Raw genomic sequence first — 20,084 nt, 5'->3', positions numbered from 1 at the left:
TAGAAGAGCGAGCAAGGTTACGATTCACTTGAATCAAAATAGCAGGATACCCAAGTTCAGGGGATTGAAAGTGGAAGCACAGGGTGTTTTTTTTTGTTTTGTTTTTTTTAAGGTTAGAAGAGGCTTGAGAGTAGTATTTCCGAAATTCAGCCATTTTGTCAATAAATTGAGTTGTTGAATCCCTCTGCTTTGCTGTTCAGCTTATTGGATGATGAGATGTCTATGAAGGGCATGCAAGTTATATTTTCATTTATGTTCTCTTGGAGAACTTGGAAGAACAGATTGGAAACTAGGATAGAACTGTTTGAAAGGAATGTGTCCGTGACTGAAGTTCTGAAGTGGAGAGGTCGTGCTCGGATTCATATTCTCTTCCCTGCTCTGCCCCTCCCCCGTGAGTGTCTTTTCACTGACCCTTTGAATGGACATTCCCTTAATGTCCATTTCACTGAATATTTGAGGTGGAGCGATAGCACAGCGGGTAGGGCGTTTGCCTTGCACGCCCTCACTCGGGTTTGATTCCTTTGTCCCTCTCTCGGAGAGCCTGGCAAGCTACCGAGAGTATCCCTCCCGCATGGCAGAGCCTGGCAAGTGCCCCGTGGCATATTCGATATGCCAAAAACAGTAACAAGTCTCATAATGGAGATATTACTGGTTTCCACTCTAGTAAATCGATGAACAATGGGAGCTACAGTGCTACCATCGTGATTAACGACTCTGTGTGGGGAAGGGCTGGTAATACTTGTCAGTGCTGGGCCCAGTGATGAAATGCGCAAGGCTGGTGATAATGAAGCTGGAATCCTGGAGTTCTCACACTCACACAGAGGCCAGGCTTGAACCAGGGCCCTGGGCAGGCCAGGAATGCACCCTAGCCCTGTGGACTCTCTCCTGGTACTTTTGTACGGATTGAGCAACACAATTACATGGTTTCAATTTAAATTATCAATATATCTGCCTTTACCTATTTGGGGTATTTGTTGAATAAATTTGGTAATATAAATTGTGATTTATATAATTTATGTCCTGCAAGTATCATTCAGGTCAGATGATTGATGTTCTTTCATGACACGTCCTTACTGACTTTCTCTCTTTCTACACACTGTTGTAGGGGGATATTAAAATCGCTGGCTATATATATGAATTTATCATAATTGTTCAGGTAGTTATAATGATTTTGGTTCAGGTACTTGAATCACTGCTTTTGGATTAATAAAGATTTAAAACTATTCTTTTAAATTAAATTAAATTAAATTAAATTAAAAATATTCTTTTGAGGAATTAACTCATTTGTAATTTTGAAATAACATTCTATATTATAGTAACCAGCGTCTAAATCTAGTAAGTCACTGGCAAGAGGAGTAGGATTAGTATAATTGGTTTATGCAAGTCATTTGCATTGTTAAAATGGATGACTGAAACAAAATAAGAATTTTATTAGAAGCAAAATGGGAAAAAATCTAGAATTTGAAGAAAACCTCAAAATACTGTGTTTGTGATATTCTCCTTTAATGGTCTCTCAGACTTAGTTGAAAGGGAGATGAGTCGACCCTATTCCTTTGTTTGGAAATAAAACTGAATCTAAATCTAAGCCTCAGCATCTGTGTGGATTCATACTTGTGTGTGTGTGTGTATGTGTGTGTGAGAGACACACGTATGTGTTGTATGTGTATGAGTTGCACTCTGTTTTAACTCTAAGACTTAAAAGATAATATTGTAGGAGAAAAGCCTGTGTTTTTCTCAAGATTTCTTATATTCAAGAGGAAAAGCCGTTTATAGCAGTATATTATTCAATCATGCCATGTCAGACAGAAATTAACAACATATGTTTACAAAAGTACTCTCTTTTATTATTTTTAACTTTTTTTAGTTTAGTTTTGTTTTTTTAATTGACTCACCATGAGAAACAGTTTCGAAGCTTTCATGTTAGTGCACACTTTCCACCACCAGTGTCCCAAGTATATCTCCCCCTCCCCACAACCCATCCCAGTTCTCGCCCTGCCTCCATGGCAGAGTTTCCCCAATACTCTCTCACTCCTTTTGGGCATTATGCTTTGCTCGAATTTTCCCACCACCGTTCAAGCCTGCCTGCAAGGAGCAGATGCTAGGTCATTTATTGACCCTTGCCCATTTTGAATATCATGGGTGTTGTGGCTATGCACTTCTGGAATCCTAGATTGTAAATGGTTGGGTTCCAGAAACATTTCTGTAAGGGACTAATTCATTTTGGGATTCAATTGGGCGTCTCTGGACCAGGGCTTTGGTGTGCTAAGATGGCACCCAGAGGCACATTGTGGGGGTGACAGCCAGGCTGACGAGCGGTGGGGAGCCGGGGATGGACAGCCCAGTGCCTGTGCTGTGATGAAGCTTGGAGATTTAGTTCCGAACCCGCATACCAAGGGCCTTGCCTGTGGAAGCTCTTGGTCAGCTGGATTCCATCTGGAGTAGGCGGGGAGACTGCACCTGCTCATTCTGGGGTGCCCCAGTGAAATTGGCTCGGCATGGTGCCCGGAGAGATCTCCGGCTCTGGGGTGTCTTCTGGGACTTGCTGCTGTATCACTGGCTTTTGATCTCTTTTGAGATTTATTTAGGGGTCTCTGAAGCAAGGCCAGTAATAGAGTTTACAGGGTGGCACTGGCGTTGGTTTCTGGCAGTGACTTCCAGTGCTTTTGTGTGTATTGGGAAGTGGGGGGAGGTAGCCCACTCCAACTTTGTGAAAGCCTGAAGATTTCAGTCACAAAACCTGCATACCTGAATTTTCAGCAGATTATATCTTGGTGAGGTCCATCCTGAGTTGGTGGAGACAGGCTGGGGGTATGGCGGTGATTTTGGATTGTGGAAGCAAGCGGCTGCTGGGGGATCTGCTTGGGTGGGCACAGGCTAATCTCACCCCTCTGATTTACCCCAGTCTGTTAGCCATGCGTGGGTCTGAGATAACTGTGGCTTTTGGTCTCTTTCAAGCTTTATCTATGGGTCTCTGAAATAAGGCCAGCCGGAGGTGGTGTGTGAGCATGACTTCCACATACCTAACTTTTGTCCCCTTAATTTCTTGGTAAGCTTGGTCTCAGTTGTTGGGGTCTGTCTAAAGGCACAGCAGCAATTTTGGGGTGTCAGGAAGCCTGATGTAATGTGCAATGTAACATTAAGATTTTTCTTTGTTGTTTTATTGATTTGCTTTTGGTGTTTTTTTTCCTGGGGTGGGGGTGGGGAGCTTGAGGCACACACCAGTGGTGCTCAGGGCTTCCTCCTGCTCTGTTAGACAGCTCCCAGGGATCAGACGTGTGTCACAGCATACAAGGTCAGTGCTCTGCCCACTGTACTCTTCCTCTGCCTCCTTTTGTGCTTTTTTAATTTTTATTTTGCTTAGGTGTTGTCTAACAAATTTGGCTCGTGAGCTGTTACATCTTTAAATTCTTCTTATGATCTGTTTTTCTTCTTTCTAGATCAGTGATAGAAAATACAGTTAGTAGATCTTTTGCTATTTTCCCATGTATTTCTGGATTTTTTTTCCAGTTTGTAGAATTGATAATTTCCATTGATTTATATTCACTGATTTCTCTCTTCATTTTGGTTTGTGTTCCCACCCACTGACTTTTATTTAGATATTGTATTTTTTAGTTTCAAAATCTCTATGAGTTCATAGTTTATTTCTTGGCTGAGAACCTTTCTTTCCTCTCACAGAGAAACTATTTTATAAAATCTTTGTCTGTTACTTTCTTTTTTCCCTTTTTTTTAAAAATTTTATTGAATCACCGTGAGATAGTTACAAGCTTTCATGTTTGGGTTACAATCACACAATGATCAAACACCCATCCCTCCACCAGTGCACATTCCCCACCACCAATATCCCCGGTATACCCCCCCCCCTTTCCCTCCCTCCCCCTGCCTCCATGGCAGACATGATTCCCCATAATCTCTCTCTACTTTTGGGCATTATGGTTTGCAATACAGACCCTGAGAGGTTATCATGTTTGGTCCTTTATCTACTTTCTGCACACATCTCCCATCCCGACCGATTCTTCCAGTCATCTTTTTCTTAGTGATTCCTTCTCTGTTCCAGCTATCTTCTCCCCTTTGCTCATGAGGCAGGCTTTCAGCTATGGAGCAATCTATCTGTCACATGTATCTACTGTCCTTAGGTGTTAGCCTCATGCTATGTTGTTTTATACTCCAGAAATGAGTGCAGTCATTCTATGTTTGTCCCTCTCTTTCTGACTCATTTCTTAGTCTGATGTAGTCCCATTTGTTTATGTTTGCTTCCACTTGCATGGTAAGTGATGTTTCATCCTTAAAGATGTTTTTAGCTTCAATGTCATGGAGAGTTCTGTCTACATTTTCCTCTATGTACCTTATGGATTCATGTCTGATATCGAGATCTTTTATCCACTTTGATCTGACTTTTGTGCCTGGCATTAGACAGAGGTCAGAGTTCAGTTTTGCAGGTAGCTATCCCGTTGTCCCAGCAACACTTGTTGAAGAGGGTTTCCTTGTTCCACTTCACTTTTCTTGCTCCATTGTCACAGATTAAGTGGTCATATATTTGGGGGTCTGTGACAGAATATTCAACTCTGTTCCTTTGGTATGCAGGTCTGTTTCTAGCCCAGTACCATGCTGTCTTAATTACTACTGCTTTGTAGTACAGTTTGAAGTTGGGGAGGGTGAAGCCACCCATCTTCTTTTCCCCAGGGATTGTTTTAGCTATTCATGGGGGTTTATTGTTCCATATGAATTTCAGGAGAGTTTTGTTATTTCTTTGAAAAATGTCATGGGTATCCTGATAGGTAAACCACCTTGAATTTGTATAGTGCTTTGGGCAGTATTGCCATGTTGATAATGTTAATCCTCCCTATCCATGAGCAGGGGATGTGTCTCCATTTCCTAGTGTCCTCTTTTCTTTCTTGAAGTACTGTTTTGTAATTTTCCTTGCATAGGTCTTTCACCTCTTTGGTTAAGCTGATTCTGTGGTACTTGATTTTCTGAGGCACTGTTATGACCGGGATTGTTTTTTTAATGTCTATTTCTTCTCTTTCATTATTTGTGTATAAGAAAGCCATGGACTTTTGGGTGTTGATTTTGTGCCCTACCACTTTACTAAACTGACCTATTGTTTCTAGGAGCTTTTCTGTAGAATCTTTAGGGTTTTCTAAAGTATAGTATCATATCATCTGCAAATAGTGATAGTTTGACCTCTTCCTTTCCTATCTGTATTCCCTTAAAACTGTTCTCTTGCCTAATTGCAATGGCCAGGACGTCCAGTACTGTATTGAATAGGAATGGCAAAAGTGAGCAACCTTCTCTTGTGCCCGATCTTAGGGGGAAGGCTTTAGTTTTTCCTCATTGAGAATGATACTTGCCATGGGCTTGTGGTAGGTGGTTTTTGACTATTGCAGAAAGTTCCTTCAATGCCTATTTTGCTGAGAGTTTTCAACATAGAGGTGCTGGATCTTGCAAATGCTTCTCTGCATCTATTGATATGATCATACGGTTTTTACTTTTCTTTTGTTGATATGATGGATTATGTTGCTCGATTTCCCAATGCATCCCAAACCATCCTTGCATCCCTGGGATGAGTCCTGCTTGGTCATGGTGTGTGATCTTTTTGATGAGTTGTTGGATTCTATTTGCTAATAGCTTGTTGAGGATCTTTGTGTCTGTGTTCATCAGGGATATTGGCCTGTAATTTTCTTTGTGGTATCTCTGTCTGCTTTTGGTATCAGGGTGATATTTGCTTCAGAGAAACTGTTTGGAAATGGTTTTGATACTTCAATTTTGTGGAAAAGCTTAAAGAGGATTGGTAGTAAGTCCTCTTTAAAGAATTAGTGAATTCATCTGGGCCAGGACTTTTGTGCTTGGGGAGACTTTTTATTACCTTTTCAATTTCCTTGATGATGATAGGTCTGTTCAGGTATTCCAGGTCTTCTTGGTTCAGCCTTGGGAGGCTATAGAAATCTAGGAATTTGTCCCATTTCCTCGAGGTTTTCTTGTTCCGTGGCATAAATCTTCTCAAAGTGCTCCCTGAGGATCCTTTGAATTTCTGTAGTTTCTGTTGTAATGACCCCCTTTTTTTTCTGATTTGGTTTATTAGGGTTTTCGCTCTCCCTTTCTTTGTGAGTTTTGCTAGAGACTTATCGATCTTGTTTATTTTCTCGAAGAACCAGCTCTTGGTTTCATTGATCTTTCGGATTGTTTTTTGGGTTTCCATCTCGTTAGTCTCTGCTCTAAGTTTTATTATTTCCTTCCTCCTGTTTGGATTGGACTCCTTTAGTTGGTCATTCTCCAAGCTCTTAAGCTGTGAGGTTAGGTTTCTTATGTGGGCTAACTCCTCCTTCCTGAGGAATGCTTGTAGAGCTATAAACTTTCTTTTTACCACAGCTTTTGCTGTGTCCCATACGTTTTGGTAACTCATGTCCTCATTTTTGTTTGTTTCCAGGAATCTTTTGATTTCCTCTTTGATTTCCTTTCTAAGCCACTCATTGTCCAGTAGTGAGCTGTTTAATTTTCAGATGTTTGATTTAGTTTTCTGTTTGTGTGTGTGATTTACTTCTAATTTCAGTGCATTGTGGTCTGAGAAGATTGTTGATACAATCTCTATCTTCTTAATTTTATGGAGGTATGTTTTGTAGCTCAGCATGTGGTCTGTCTTGGAGAATGTTCCATGCACACTTGAGAAGAATGTATATTCAGCTTTTTGAGGATGTTGTGTCTTATATATATCTACTAAGTCCCATTCTTCCATTTTTTTCCCTCAGATGAGGTATGTCCTTGCTAAGCTTGAGTCTGGTTGATCTATCAAGAGGTGATAAAGTGGTGTTGAAGTCTCCCACTAGTAATGTGTTGCTATCGATGTTTTTCTCCAAGTCTATGAGTAGTTGTTTTAAGTACTTTGCTGTTCCCTCATTAGTGCATATACATTTAGTATTGTAAGTTTTTCCTGTTGTACAGATCCCTTGATCAATAAGAAATGGCCTTCACTATCTCTTGTGACCTTTTTCAGTCTGAAATCAATGTGGTCTGATACTAGGATGGCTACCCCAGCATTTTTTATGGTAGTTGTTTGCCTGTAGGATTGTTTTCTAGCCTTTGACTTTGAGCCTGTGTTTGCTCTGACTGTTGAGATGTGTTTCTTTCAGGCAGCAGAATTTTCTAATCTATCCTGCCACTCTTTGTCTTTTAATTGGTGTGCTTATCCCATTGAAGTGGAGAGAGATTATTGTTACAGGTTCTTGTCCCATTTTTCTTTTGAAATTCGGTGTAATTAAGGTACCCGTCTTGTTTTAAAGTAGCCCATTTAGTTGTTCTTGTAACCATGATTTTGAGTCTATGAAGTTCCTGAGCTGTTGTTTGTCTGTGAAACTGTGTGTTGTTCCTTCTGTTATGAATGAGAGTCTCTCTGGGTAAAGTATTTTTGGTGAGGCATTTATTTCATTGAGTTTTTTCACTATATCCCACCACTGTTTTTGGACCATGAGGGTTTTATCAGATTGGCCATGAATCTTAGGGATTCTCCTTTGTAGGAAATTTCCTTCTTTAATCTTGCTGCTTTGAGAATTTTGTCTCTATCAAAGATTTTGGTCATTTTGAGCAGGATGTGTCTTGGAATATTTGTATTCGGATTTCTTTTAGCTGGCACCCTTCAGGCCTCCTGAATGTGGTTGCATGTTTTCTTCAGCTCTGGAAACGTGGTAGTAATGATGTCTTTGACAGTTTCTTCTTCATCAGGGTTTCCTTCCTGTCCCTCTGAGACTCCAATAATTCTTTTGTTACTCCTCTTGGCTTCATGATGATCTTCTCTTGCCATCTGTTCCCGGATTGTGAGCCTCTTTTTCACTTTCTGCTCTTTTCTGGAGAGCCTCTGGACTTCATCTTTGAGCTCACTGATTCTGTCCTCAGCAGCTGTTACTCTGAGGACTGAGTTTTTCAATTGACCTGCCAGGTTTTCTCCAGGTCTGTCATTTCTGTTTGTAATTTTGTTTGCATTTTCCTCATTTCTACCTTCAAACCCTCTTGTCTTCTATTGGCATTGCTTCCCATTGTTTCTTTTAGCTCTTTAAGTATCCTCAGTAGCTCCCTTTTAAATTCCTTGTCAGAGAGGTTGTCTAGGACTTCATTACCATTGGGGTCTTCTGGGCTAGCCTCCTCAATAAGTAATCTTGTTGGGCTTCTGCGTTACTTTACCATTGTCACCTGTGTGGTTTAGGTCTTCACGCTCATAGTTATATTCTGCTTATGATGCAGAATTAATTGAGATGGGCTTAATGAATCATTGGCTAATATGTTTCGGGTGGTTAAGCAAGCCTAGTGAAAGTTCCATCTAAGAGGGTAATTTATGGTTCCTAAGGGATATGTAGGGGGCATGGCTGCGGCTCTGTGAAGGGGTCCTGTCGCCATGCGGGTACCTGGATGAGTGTGCAGAGGATGCCCGGAATGGTTCAGCTTTGGGTGTGCGCGGTGTTCCTCAATTCCCACCCCCCAAGGATGATAATCGGCCATTTTCAGGGGGGTCTAGTTAGACATGCAGCCCCGGGAAGGGGCCCCACCGCTGAACGGGTACCTGGATGAGTGAGCAGAGGGTGCCCAGAACAGTTCAGCTTTGGGTACACACAGTGTGCCTCAATTCCTGGTCCCTGTAGACTAAGGATGATAACCGGCCGTTCTCAGAGAGTCTAGTTAGACACGCCACCCTGTGAAGGGGCCCTGATGCCAGGTCCTGGCATCATCACCTGGATGAGTGAGCAGAGGGTTCCCGGAACGGTTCAGCTTGGTTTCGCGCCTGTCAGTTACTTTCAACATCTGATTGTTTTTCCTTTTGCAGTATGTGTGTGTGTGTGTGTGTGTGTGTGTGTGTGAGAGAGAGAGAGAGAGAGAGAGAGGGAGGGAGGGAGGGAGGGAGGGAGGGAGGGAGGGAGGGAGGGAAGGGAGGTGGAAGAGGATCTCTTTCTGGATCTTTTGTTCTGTGATAAACTATTTTCTCCTTCACTAAGACTCCTTATCCAGGTTATCTTATTAGAGAATTAGAGAGAGGGGGTTTCTTTTAGATTTTAACTGACTGTACCTGCCACAACTTCCAGTACTCATCAGGGCCTGCTTTGGGGGCAAAAATACTTAAAAAAAATTTTTTTTTATTAATAAAAAGTAAGAGTGAGAAATGAGAAAATAAGAGTGAGGAGTACAGTGAGCATTCTAATTTCTTTTGCACTGTCTTTTCCGTATACATTTGATCAGAAAAACGATTGTGCCTCATTGATGGATACGGAAGTTATGAAGACAGGAGTTAGTAGACAGGAAAGGACTGGGTCACAGGCAGCAGAGAGTGAGGATTGTTTGGAAACTGCATGAAGATCTTAAGTTGCTATATTGATACATTTATTTACGTTTTGAAGCCCTGTTAAGTGTTTTACTGTGCAAAGGTTTTTTTTGTTTTTGTGATGAGCAGATAATGATCAGATTTCTGATTTTTAAATTTTTCATTTTATCATAAGGAACGAAGTTGGCATTTAAAAATACCAGTATTTGTGTCTGGAGAGATAGTATAGTGGGCAGGGCGCTAGTTTGCCTGCTGCTGTATTGGGTTCGATCCTTAGCATCCCATATACTTCTCTGTGGACCACCAGTAGTAATTTCTGAGGGTAGAGCCAGGAGAAATGCATGAATATTGGTAGGTGTGGCCCCCAACAAACAAAAATATTAGTATTAATTTTTTTTCTATATTTAGGATAGTCGGGGAATTAAGTTCTCATATACTTTCTGTAAAGTTTTGCTAAATAAATCTTGAAATAATGTAAGTTTTATATTTTTCTGGTTATCAAGGGTTTTATCATAAGTACATGACTGCAGAGCATATTGTGTTAATTCTGATTTATTCTTCATACTTTTCTTTTCCAATACCAGGTTTCTAATGCAGGGCTCTTCGCTTTTTTTTTTTTTTTTAATTAGTGAGACACCATGAGGTACAGTTGTAGAATTACAAAGTTTTTGCTTGGTTTCAATTATACAATGATCAAATACCCATTCTTCCACCAGTGCCCATTTCCCACCACCACAGATCCCAGTATTCTTCCCACCCCCATCCGCCCCATCCCACCCTACCTCTGTGGCAGGGCATTCCTCTCTGTTCTCTCTCTCCTTTTTGGTGTTGTGGTTTGCAAAAGAAGCATTGAGGTCTTCACTTTTTTTAAAATATTTTTTTGGTTTTGGGCAGATACTCAGAGTTAACTCTTGGCTCTCTGCTCAGGGGTCAGTCCTGGTGGGGCTTGGGTGATCATTTGTGTTGCCAGGGTTTGAACCTGGGTCAGCTGCATGCAAGGTAAGTGTCTTGCCCACTGTATGATCTCTCTGGCCTTGTAACCCTGACCCCTTTAATTGTAATATGATGTAATTTATTTTTTAGAAGAAAAAATGGAATTTTACATTTCCTTAGAGAAATTAGCAATAAAGTTATTATTTATTATTTTTTAATTATATACCATTATTCTCCTTGCTTTGCTGATAATAAAGTTGAGCCCAAAGAAGTTTTGTATCTTGCCTGAGCATGTTTTTGCAAAGGGCAAATTTGAACTTTTTTTTGTTTTGCAATTTTTATACATTTTATTTTCATAAAGTAGTTCACAGTAGTTCATTACAGGTAATATTCAAACACCCACCCCTCCGGTGAGCATCTTCCCACCACAATAAGAGGAAAGTGTGTGAAGGTTGTTGTATTTCATTCTGAAGTCATTTAAGCCCGCATATAAGAGAATACAAGCAAGTATGTTAAAACCGGACAAATGTGTGCTACTGTAGGTATATCAGTGGGCTACAGTACAAGAGGTCACACTCCATGTGCTCCCGGAAATACTGCATCGCTCTTTTCCGGGAGCTTTGGTTTATAGTATCTGGGTCTTGGCCATTGATGAGATTACAAGGCGCTGGGGGCGCAGTTTGTGGGTATGACTGCCAAGCTACTGGAAGACTGGGGATCTGGGCGGAGGAGGCCCAGTCTCTATCTTAGCAGGCTTGGAGATCTCAGGCACGGGTACTGCATACCCAGGTTCCTCGATCAGTTCCTTCATGCATGAGGCTTGTCCAAACGTGTGAAGTAGCCGTGAGCATGGCTGTGGCTGGGTTCTGGAGGTTTTCGGCTGTCGGGGCTCTGCTTTGGGTGGGGAGGGAAACTCAACCTGCCCCCCTCTGAGAGGCCCCAGTGAAGACAGCCTGGTGCTGCATACCTGGGTTTTTCTGCAGGTTCCCTCATAGGTGAGGCTCGTCCAAGCCTGTGGAGAGTGGCCTTGAGTATGGTTGTGCGGTTGGGTTCTAGGAAGTTTGTTGTTTGTTTGGGAGCTACAGCCAGCATACTCAGGGAGTATTCATGATTCTATGCTCAGAGATTCCTCCTGGCAGTGCCAGGAATCAAACCAAAGTCTTCCACATCAAGGAAAGTGCTTTTACCCCTGTACTATCTCTCTGACCCTTGAAGGAATTTTGAGTAGCACCAACATCTAAGTTAGATCTTATTGCACTGGGGTCCTTTAAATACATTTTTTCATTTTGCAGTACAAAGGTCAAAGACCTACTACTTCTTCTCATATGTATTGGAGTGGTTTTTGTTGTTGTTGTTATTATTTTTTTTATTATTGAATCACTGTGAGACATACAGTTACAAAGCTTTCGCGATCTGGTTTCAGTCATACAGTGTTCCAACACCCATCCCTCCACCAGTATACATTTCCCATCACCAGTATTCACCGTATCATCCCTCCTGCCACCCCTCTGCCCCCAGCCCCCCTCTCTTCTTTTGGGCATCATGATTTGCAATCCAGATACTGAGAGGCCATCGTGTTTGGTTCTTTGCTCACTTTCAGCATACCTCTCTCACTCAGAGCGATCCCTCCAACCATCATTGTCACAGTGGTCCCTTCTCTATCCAACTGTCCTCTCCCCCAGCCCTTGAGGAAAGCTTTCAACAATGGACCATTTTTATGAGCCAGGAAAACTTCTGGAGGTTTTTGGCTGCCGGAGTTCTTCTTAGGGCGGGGAGGGAAACTCAACCCACCCCTCTCCGAGGTGCCTGGGTGAAGACAGCCTTTTATTCACATCGTTTTATTTTTTTTATATTCATAGCAGTGTTTATACTCATTCATTTCTTTCATTAAGTCATTTCAAGTCCACTTTTGAAAAAAAATAAACTGTGGTTTTTCTCAAACACTTTCCATCTCAAGTAGTACTGGCCTGGGCTGAGAAGATGACTTTGTGGGCTGGGGTGCTGCTGTAGCCCTGGAAACATGGGTTCTACCCATGGCACTAGATGCCTCTCCAGGGCCAAACTCTGCTGGGCATTGTTCCCCCAAAAGAACTGTGGTGCTAATTTGAAGTATATTAAATGTGTTTTTCTAATTCTTAATTTATTAATTTGTGTTTTACTAGTGGATGTACTAGGCTAAATACATATATTAATATTACCAAATGTAGAAAAATGCTCCACATCGGAACCCATGGCCTGGAATGGAACGAACAAGGTGACAGACTGTCTGAGTTCATCATGTCAACCAAAACCTTCCATGGTAACTCACAATTCCAAAAGGCTGAATCTAAACGTTGGACATGGGAGTCTCCCGATGGACGGTTCCACAATGAAATAGACCACATCATATTCAATCGGCGGTTTTGCCTAACCGATGTTGCTGTTGTCCCAAAATTCCAAACGGGATCAGACCACCGTCTTCTTCGTGCAAAATTCTACCTCACAGAACGAGGAGAAAAGAATGCAAGGTTTAAGAAGAAGACTCCCAGAACAACCACCAACTGGGAACTCTTTGGCTCTGTTGCAGCAACATGGGAAGATGCCGTCATTGACAACATTGATGAGGAATACGATCGAATGATTCAGCACCTCCATGATTGTGCAAGGAATGCCAAGAGAGAGATAACCACAAAAAACCGTCTTTCTTCGAACACTCTTGAACTTATTCGCCAACGTGGCGTGGCACGTGCCTCAGGCAACCACAAGCAAACGTCCGAACTGGCAAAACAGTGCAGAAAAGCCATCAAGGATGACCTCAAAAACAGGAGAGCAGCAGTACTGGTAGATGCAGCAGAAGCTGGGAAAAACATTCGTAATGCCCGCCTGTCCTTCACCAACTACAAAACCAAGATGACTGCCCTCCGACATCATGATGGATCTATCACATCTTCCAGAAGGGCAATGGAGAAGATTATTCATGAATTCTACTCAGATCTCTTTAATAGCCACATCCACTTGCCCACATACCACATACCACATGATGGATATGTCGTTCCCAATGTTCTCCCTTCCGAAATCCAACATGCCATCTCGTCGGTAAAGAAACAAAAAGCACCTGGCCCAGACAAGATCAGACCTGAACACCTGAAGAACTTACCATCAGTACTCATCAATACATTAGCTCAACTCTTCACACGCTACCTGTCTGAATGCAAGGTCCCATCCCAATGGAAAACCAGCAAGACTGTACTACTATACAAGAAAGGAGACATCCACGACATTGGCAACTATCGCCCAATCTGCCTATTGTCTGTCATCTACAAACTATTCACTCGAGTCATCCTGAATAGGATTAGCAGAACACTAGATGAAGGACAACCATGTGAACAAGCTGGATTCCGAAAAGGATTCAGTACCATCGACCATATCCACACAATAACCAAGCTCATTGAGGTATCTCGGGAGTTCAAGATGCCGCTCTGTCTAACGTTCATTGATTTAAAGAAGGCCTTTGATTCTGTTGAGACGGAAGCGGTCATGGAAGCCCTAGTCAATCAGGGCGTACAAACTCAATACATCAGGATCCTTCGTGAGCTCTATTGCGGATTCACTACCAAGATCTCACCATTCTACAAAGAAGTAATCATCCATATCAAGAGAGGGGTTCGGCAGGGTGATACCATTTCACCAAAACTCTTCAGTGCCACCCTCGAGAACATCATGCGACGACTAGAATGGGAAAACATGGGAGTGAAGATAGATGGTCGGCAACTACACCACCTCCGCTTTGCTGATGACATCGTTCTAATAACACCAAACATCAGCCAAGCGGCACAAATGCTTGCGGACTTTGACCGTGAGTGTGGAAAGGTTGGACTACAGCTGAATCTTACGAAGACAATGTTTATGAGAAACAGCCTTGTTCCTGACGCTCCATTCGCTCTCAACGGAACCACCATCTCCGAATGCAACAGTTATATATACTTAGGTCGAGAAATCAACATGATGAATGACCTGGCACCTGAGTTACGCAGGAGGAAGAGAGCGGCTTGGAATGCCTTCAAGAGCATTGAAGAAATAACTAAAAGGACAAAGAACCTCCAACTACGAGCACATCTCTTTGATTCCACTATTCTTCCTGCATTAACATATGCCTCAGAGACCTGGACCCTACGAAAACAGGATGAGAACACTATTCGGGTCTCTCAAAGAGGAATCGAAAGAACTATGCTTGGAATATCACGATTCACTCAAATGAGAGATAGAATCCGGAGTTCTGATCTTCGTCAACGCTCAAGAATCAGAGACGCTGTCTCATTTGCCAAGACATCAAAAATCAGATGGGCTGGACATGTAATGAGGTTTACAGACAACCACTGGACTAGAGCCATTACTGATTGGATTCCACGAGACATCAAAAGATCACGTGGACGCCCACCTATAAGATGGTCAGACTTCTTCGTCAAGACCCTAAATGATCGGTTTGAGGCTCTACATGTTCCTAAAACGAACAGATACCATTGGGCTACGCTAGCACGCAACCGGGATGAATGGAGACGTTACTGGCACCCGCTCGAATAAATCGATGAATAACGGGGATTAAGTGATTAAGTGAAGTGAAGTGAAGTAGAAAAATGCTATTACTTCTGTTGAACTTAAGTGTTTGTAGTATAACTCTTTACATTGTTTCAATATTGTAGTAAATCTTCAAGTGGAATAAAAATTTACTTTTTTTTTTTTTTTTTTTTTGCTTTTTGGGTCACACCCGGTAATGCTCACTGGTTACTCTTGTCTCTGTGCTCAGGAATTAACTCCTGGGGGTGCTCTGGGGACCATATGGGATGCTTGGAATTGAACACGGATCGGCCGCATGCAAGGCAAATGCCCTACCTACTGTACTATTGCTCCAGCCCCTACTTTCATTTTTAATATGTATATTTTATCAAACTGAATATGTATATGGGCAGAGAGAAAATAAAAAGAAAAACGTCCAAAGATTATTACTATTATCAACTCACACCTTCAGATTACTTAGCCATGCAAATAGCAGGATTTAGTCAAGATCTTTACATGTATGCCATTTAGGGTTCTTGTCTTGAAGTCTTTTAACAGTCTTCTTAATATTCTATTGAGATCTATAGAAGTTCTCTATTTCTTTGTCATTGACAAATTGTTGAATGGAGGTTTTAGTTTTGTTTTAGGTGTTGTAAGACCCGAAGAGAAGTTATTTATTTATTTATTTATTTATTTATTTTGAATACCCATCCCTCCACCAGTGACCATTTCCCCCCACCATGGATCCCAGTATCCCTCCCACCCCCCATACCCCCCATCCCACCCTGCCTCTGTGGCAGGGCATTCCGTTTTGTTCTCTCTGTCCTATTGGGTGTTGTGGTTTGCCAAAGAGTCAAGCCTGATTTTCAGGGAGAAATGTTGGATGATTTACTTTCCATTGATCACTTTGTATATAAGGAGATGTTGCGTGGCCGCTTACGCGAATGAAAGTCCTGGTTCCTGCATGCCCGGGCTATGCTTGTGGAGGCTCATGGTCACCGGGGTTCCATCTTGAGAAGGCGGGATGCGGCACCTACCCCATCTGGACTTCCCAGTGATCTTGGCTCTGTTTGGGACCTGGAGCATTCTCTGGGAGTTGTGGAGCCTCCCAGCGATTTTCTTCTTTGTTGCTGTGTGCTGTAAATATGGCGCTGGAGGGCGAGTTGTGGGCGTCACTTCTGGAATCAGAGGTTACTTGGGAGCCCGGGCAGTCTGGCAGTTTGGAATAAAAGTCCTGGTTCCCGCATGCCCGAGCTATCCTTGTAGAGGCTCATGGTCACTGGGGTTCCATCTGGAGAAGGCGCTGAAGAGGTTTTAAAAAGCAATTGCTAGTGGTAAATTTACAAATATTAAGAATCAGCCCAGGGACTCACTGTATCTGACACTTGTTAGTTGTGAGGGTACCAGTGAATCTAAAGCAGTGTCCTTAGTGGAGGTATAAAGAAAACTGAACACTTCAAAGCTTCTCCATAGATTCAAAGGAAGCTGAGCTAATCTGTCAGAATTTTCTTAAAAATGCTGGTGGGAAGAGTTGGTGACCTGATTTGGAAAGCCACAGGTTGAATTTGCATTCTTTCATTGGGGAGAGCACAGGAAAAGAATCGGTCCTTTGGACTGCTGTGTGTTTGGGAACATAAAAAGTTGTAAGTAGTTTGATTTGGTTTAGTGAAGTGGTTACATAGTTTATCCCAAGAATCTGCTGCCTCTGCTTTTCCCTTTTACAACTAGTCATTCAGCTCCCCAAACAACTACTGTTAACATACAAAGGAGAAAAGACCAGCTTCCAAGCCATTGAACAATCTTCCTGGTCTTTATTTCTACCATCATTGAGTGTTAGTCTCCCATTCTGTTACTTTATATCCCACAGATGAGTGCAGTCTTCCTATATCTGTCCCTCTCTTTCTGACTCATTTCACGTAGCCTGATACTTTCCATGTAGTACCACTTGTATGTAAATTTCATGACTTCATCTTTTCTAACAGCTGAATAGTATACCATTGTGTAGATGTACTAGAGTTTCTTTAACCAGTGGTCAGTTCTAGGGCACTCGGGTTTTTTTCCCCCAGATTCTGGCTCTTGTAAACAGTGCTGCAATAAACATACAAGTGTGGATATCATTTATACAGTACTTTTTTGCATTTCCGGGATATATTCCCAGAAGTGGTATTGCTGGGTCAAATGGGAGCTCAATTTCTAATTTTTTGAGAAACATCCATACTGTTTTCCAAAAGAGCTGAACCAGTCAGCATTCCCACCAACAGTGAAGGAGGGTCCCTTTCTCCCTACATCCTCGCTAACACCGGTTGCTTTTGCTCTTTTGGATGTGGGCCAGTCTCTGTGGTGTGAGATGAGATGTCATATTTGTTTTAATCTGCATCTCCATGATGATTAGTGATGAAGAGCATTTTTTCACATGCCTTTTGGCCATTCAGATTTCTTCTTTGAGAAAGTTTCTGTTCATTTTATTGCCACATTTTCTGATGGGATTGGATGTTTTCTTCTTGTAGAGTTCAGCCAGTGCCTTGTACATCCTTGATATTAACCCCTTATCAGATGGGTATTGGATGAATATCCTTTCCCATTCTATAGACTGTCTTTATATTCTGGTCACTGTTTCTTTTCAGGTACAGAAGCCCCTTAGTGTAAGGTAGTCCCATTTGTTTATCTCAGTATCCACTTGGTTGGTCAGTGGCGTGTCATCTTTGAAGATACCTTTTGCTTTGATGCCGTGGAGGTTTTTGCCGACCTTTTCTTCAGTGTCCTTTATGCATTCTGGTCTGATTTTGAGGTTTTTAATCCACTTTGATCTGACTTTTATGTATGGTGTTAGTAGAGTTCTGAGCCCATTTTTTTTGCCTGTGGCTGTTCAGTTTTGCCAGAACCTTTTGTTAAAAGAGACTTTCCTTGCTCCATTTCACATTTCTTGCTCCCTTATCAAAGATTGGATATCATATACTTGAGGGTGTGTGTAAGGATATTCTACCCTGTTCAGTTGGTCTGTGGTTTGTTCCAGTACCATGCTGTTTTAATTATTACTGCTTTGTAGTACAGTTTGCGCTTGCGGAAGGTGATGCCTCCCAACTTTTTTTTTTCCCCCAAGAATTGCTTTAGCTGTTCGTGGTGGTTTGTTGTTCCATATGAATTTCAGGAGTGTTTGATCAATTTCTTTGAAGAATGTCAAGGGTATCTTTATAGGGATCACATTGAATGCTTTCGGGGAGTATTGCCATTTTGACAAAGTTAATTCTACCAATCCATGAGCAGTATTTTATTTGGGGATATAAATTAGAGTTGTAACTCATTGTTTATCTTTTATTCTGTAGAAAATGTGTTAGAAATGCACTGTCAAGATTTTTACATTTTGATAGTGGCTTATACATTTGTTTACACATTATAGATGTTATACTTTTTCTATTTTTATTCACAGGCCACAGAAACTTTATTTAGAATGGGTGTTGCCAGAGGAACCATCACGACATTAAGAAACGGAGAAGTAAGATAAGCATTTTGTTATAATTCTTAGTTCATAATTTAGAGGATGAGACATTGAAAACATAAACTGTGAACTATATTATGCTTCCTATTAACAAATTGGAAAATACCTGATATTCAGTATTTTGAGTGTATACGACCTGATAATATATTTTTATTCGGTCATACTGGAATCTGATATATTTGATTGAATATAAAGATTTTTTTTCTCTTTTTTTGGGTCACCTGGCAATGACCAGGAGTTATTCCTCCATTCCTGTATCTGTGTTCAGGAGTTACTCCTGGTGGGGTTTGGGGAGCCACATGGGATGCTAGGGATGCAACCCCAGTCAGCCATGTGCAAGGCAAATGCCCTACCTGCTGTACCATCACTCCCACCCCATGTTCTTTTAACCTTTGATTAAAAATAAAACAAAGACATTTTATTTAGTAATGACTCCTGCAAATATATATGTTTATTTGAAAGGAAAATCTATACTTTTCCCTTTCTTTTTCCTTTTTTTGGATAGATCAATAGTAATTCCTTCTTAGGATAAAAAAATTAGAAATGTTGCTATTTATCCCTTTATACACAGAGATGGAATTGTGCATGCTCTTTATTATGGTTGAGATAAAATTGAGATATAGTTTCGAATTTTTTATGTATGACAGCTCTTAGCGATTCTTAAAAATATCTACCATATATCTACCATATATTTGAGAATAGAAATAGCATCACATTGCTAGCTCTCTTTTTCTATTCTTATATATCTAAGAATAAAATTTTTTTATTCCAGAAATTATTTGTGATATATAATTTGATTTTTCTGGTTTTAAATATTTCATAATAGAAGAGAACAAATTAATGAGTTAGCTGAAATTAATTAGTGGGCGTATCTTTTCATTAGGTGAAAATAGACAATTTTTAGAATTTTTACATCATTGTTTAATATATTGGCAAATAACTTTGGTATCAATTTTCTGTGTTTATGAAAAAAACTTATTTGATACCTTTGTATTCTGAACAATTTAGATTATGGTGCCATTTTGTGAAAAGAAAAATTTCTCTTTAATAAGAATCAGGAATTTTTATCTGTTTAGAGTATATCAAAATGAAGTTCAGATTTGAGTAGTTATTGTGTATTTTCTCATGGTTAACAGGAAACTTTTGAACTTATCTTTTCAACATTTTCTAACTAGGTAGGTTTGGGAAATGCATACAGTATAGTTTTTATAAGTATTCTGAACATAGTGACACATTGAAGTATTGGATTTGTATATGAGAATTCATTAACGAAAAGGAACTAAAGATAACTTTTAATGTCTTCACCAATTATTAGAATTGAGTCCAGGTACTACCTTGGTTAACAGATATTAATATTAAGCAAAGGTTTAAAGTTCTCTGATCATCATTTTCTAGAAGGATGTTCTACCTTTTTCTTCTTACATGTTGAGATCTGAGAAAGTGAACTGTCTTATAATTAATGATACCACATAATTACCACTCACCTGTCTTATGAATTCTGAGAATTTTTTTTGTGTGTATCTCTAATATTTAACTTGGTTAAAAAGAAGGTTATATAGTTTAAAAATACAGAGTGGTATGTATTAATTATTCAGTAAATGGTAGGTAAGATAGGGTGTGAATTAGTTGTACTTAATCATTTAACTTTGAGAAGTAGAGAATTAAGATGGAACAGAACAATATATAATTAAGTATGATGTGTATATATATGGCCTCAATTTTTGGAGTTGGTGTACTAAGTGCTGTGGAAAGAATTCTTGCCTTTAGAGTGGAATTTTCTGAGGAAGCAGTTACATCAATACTTGGGAACACAACCTGGACAGA

The 20,084-nt window shown here is 40.7% G+C and overlaps 1 protein-coding gene across 1 annotated transcript in view; it reads left to right on the top strand.

Annotated features, from left to right (window-relative positions):
- Positions 1 to 20,084, top strand: part of TMEM135 (transmembrane protein 135) — a 247,697-nt gene that overhangs the window by 76,056 nt on the left and 151,557 nt on the right. The window contains exon 5 of the mRNA XM_056128830.1: positions 18,192 to 18,257. Coding sequence (XP_055984805.1) covers positions 18,192 to 18,257 — 66 coding nt within the window. The remainder of the gene's footprint in view (positions 1 to 18,191; positions 18,258 to 20,084) is intronic.

The sequence above is a fragment of the Sorex fumeus genome, unplaced genomic scaffold, assembly GCF_029834395.1.
Source record: "Sorex fumeus unplaced genomic scaffold, SorFum_2.1 ptg000069l, whole genome shotgun sequence".
Taxonomy (NCBI): Eukaryota; Metazoa; Chordata; class Mammalia; order Eulipotyphla; family Soricidae; genus Sorex; species Sorex fumeus.
The sequence above is the reverse complement of the archived record's forward strand: the minus strand, read 5'-3'. Positions and strand labels throughout refer to the sequence as shown.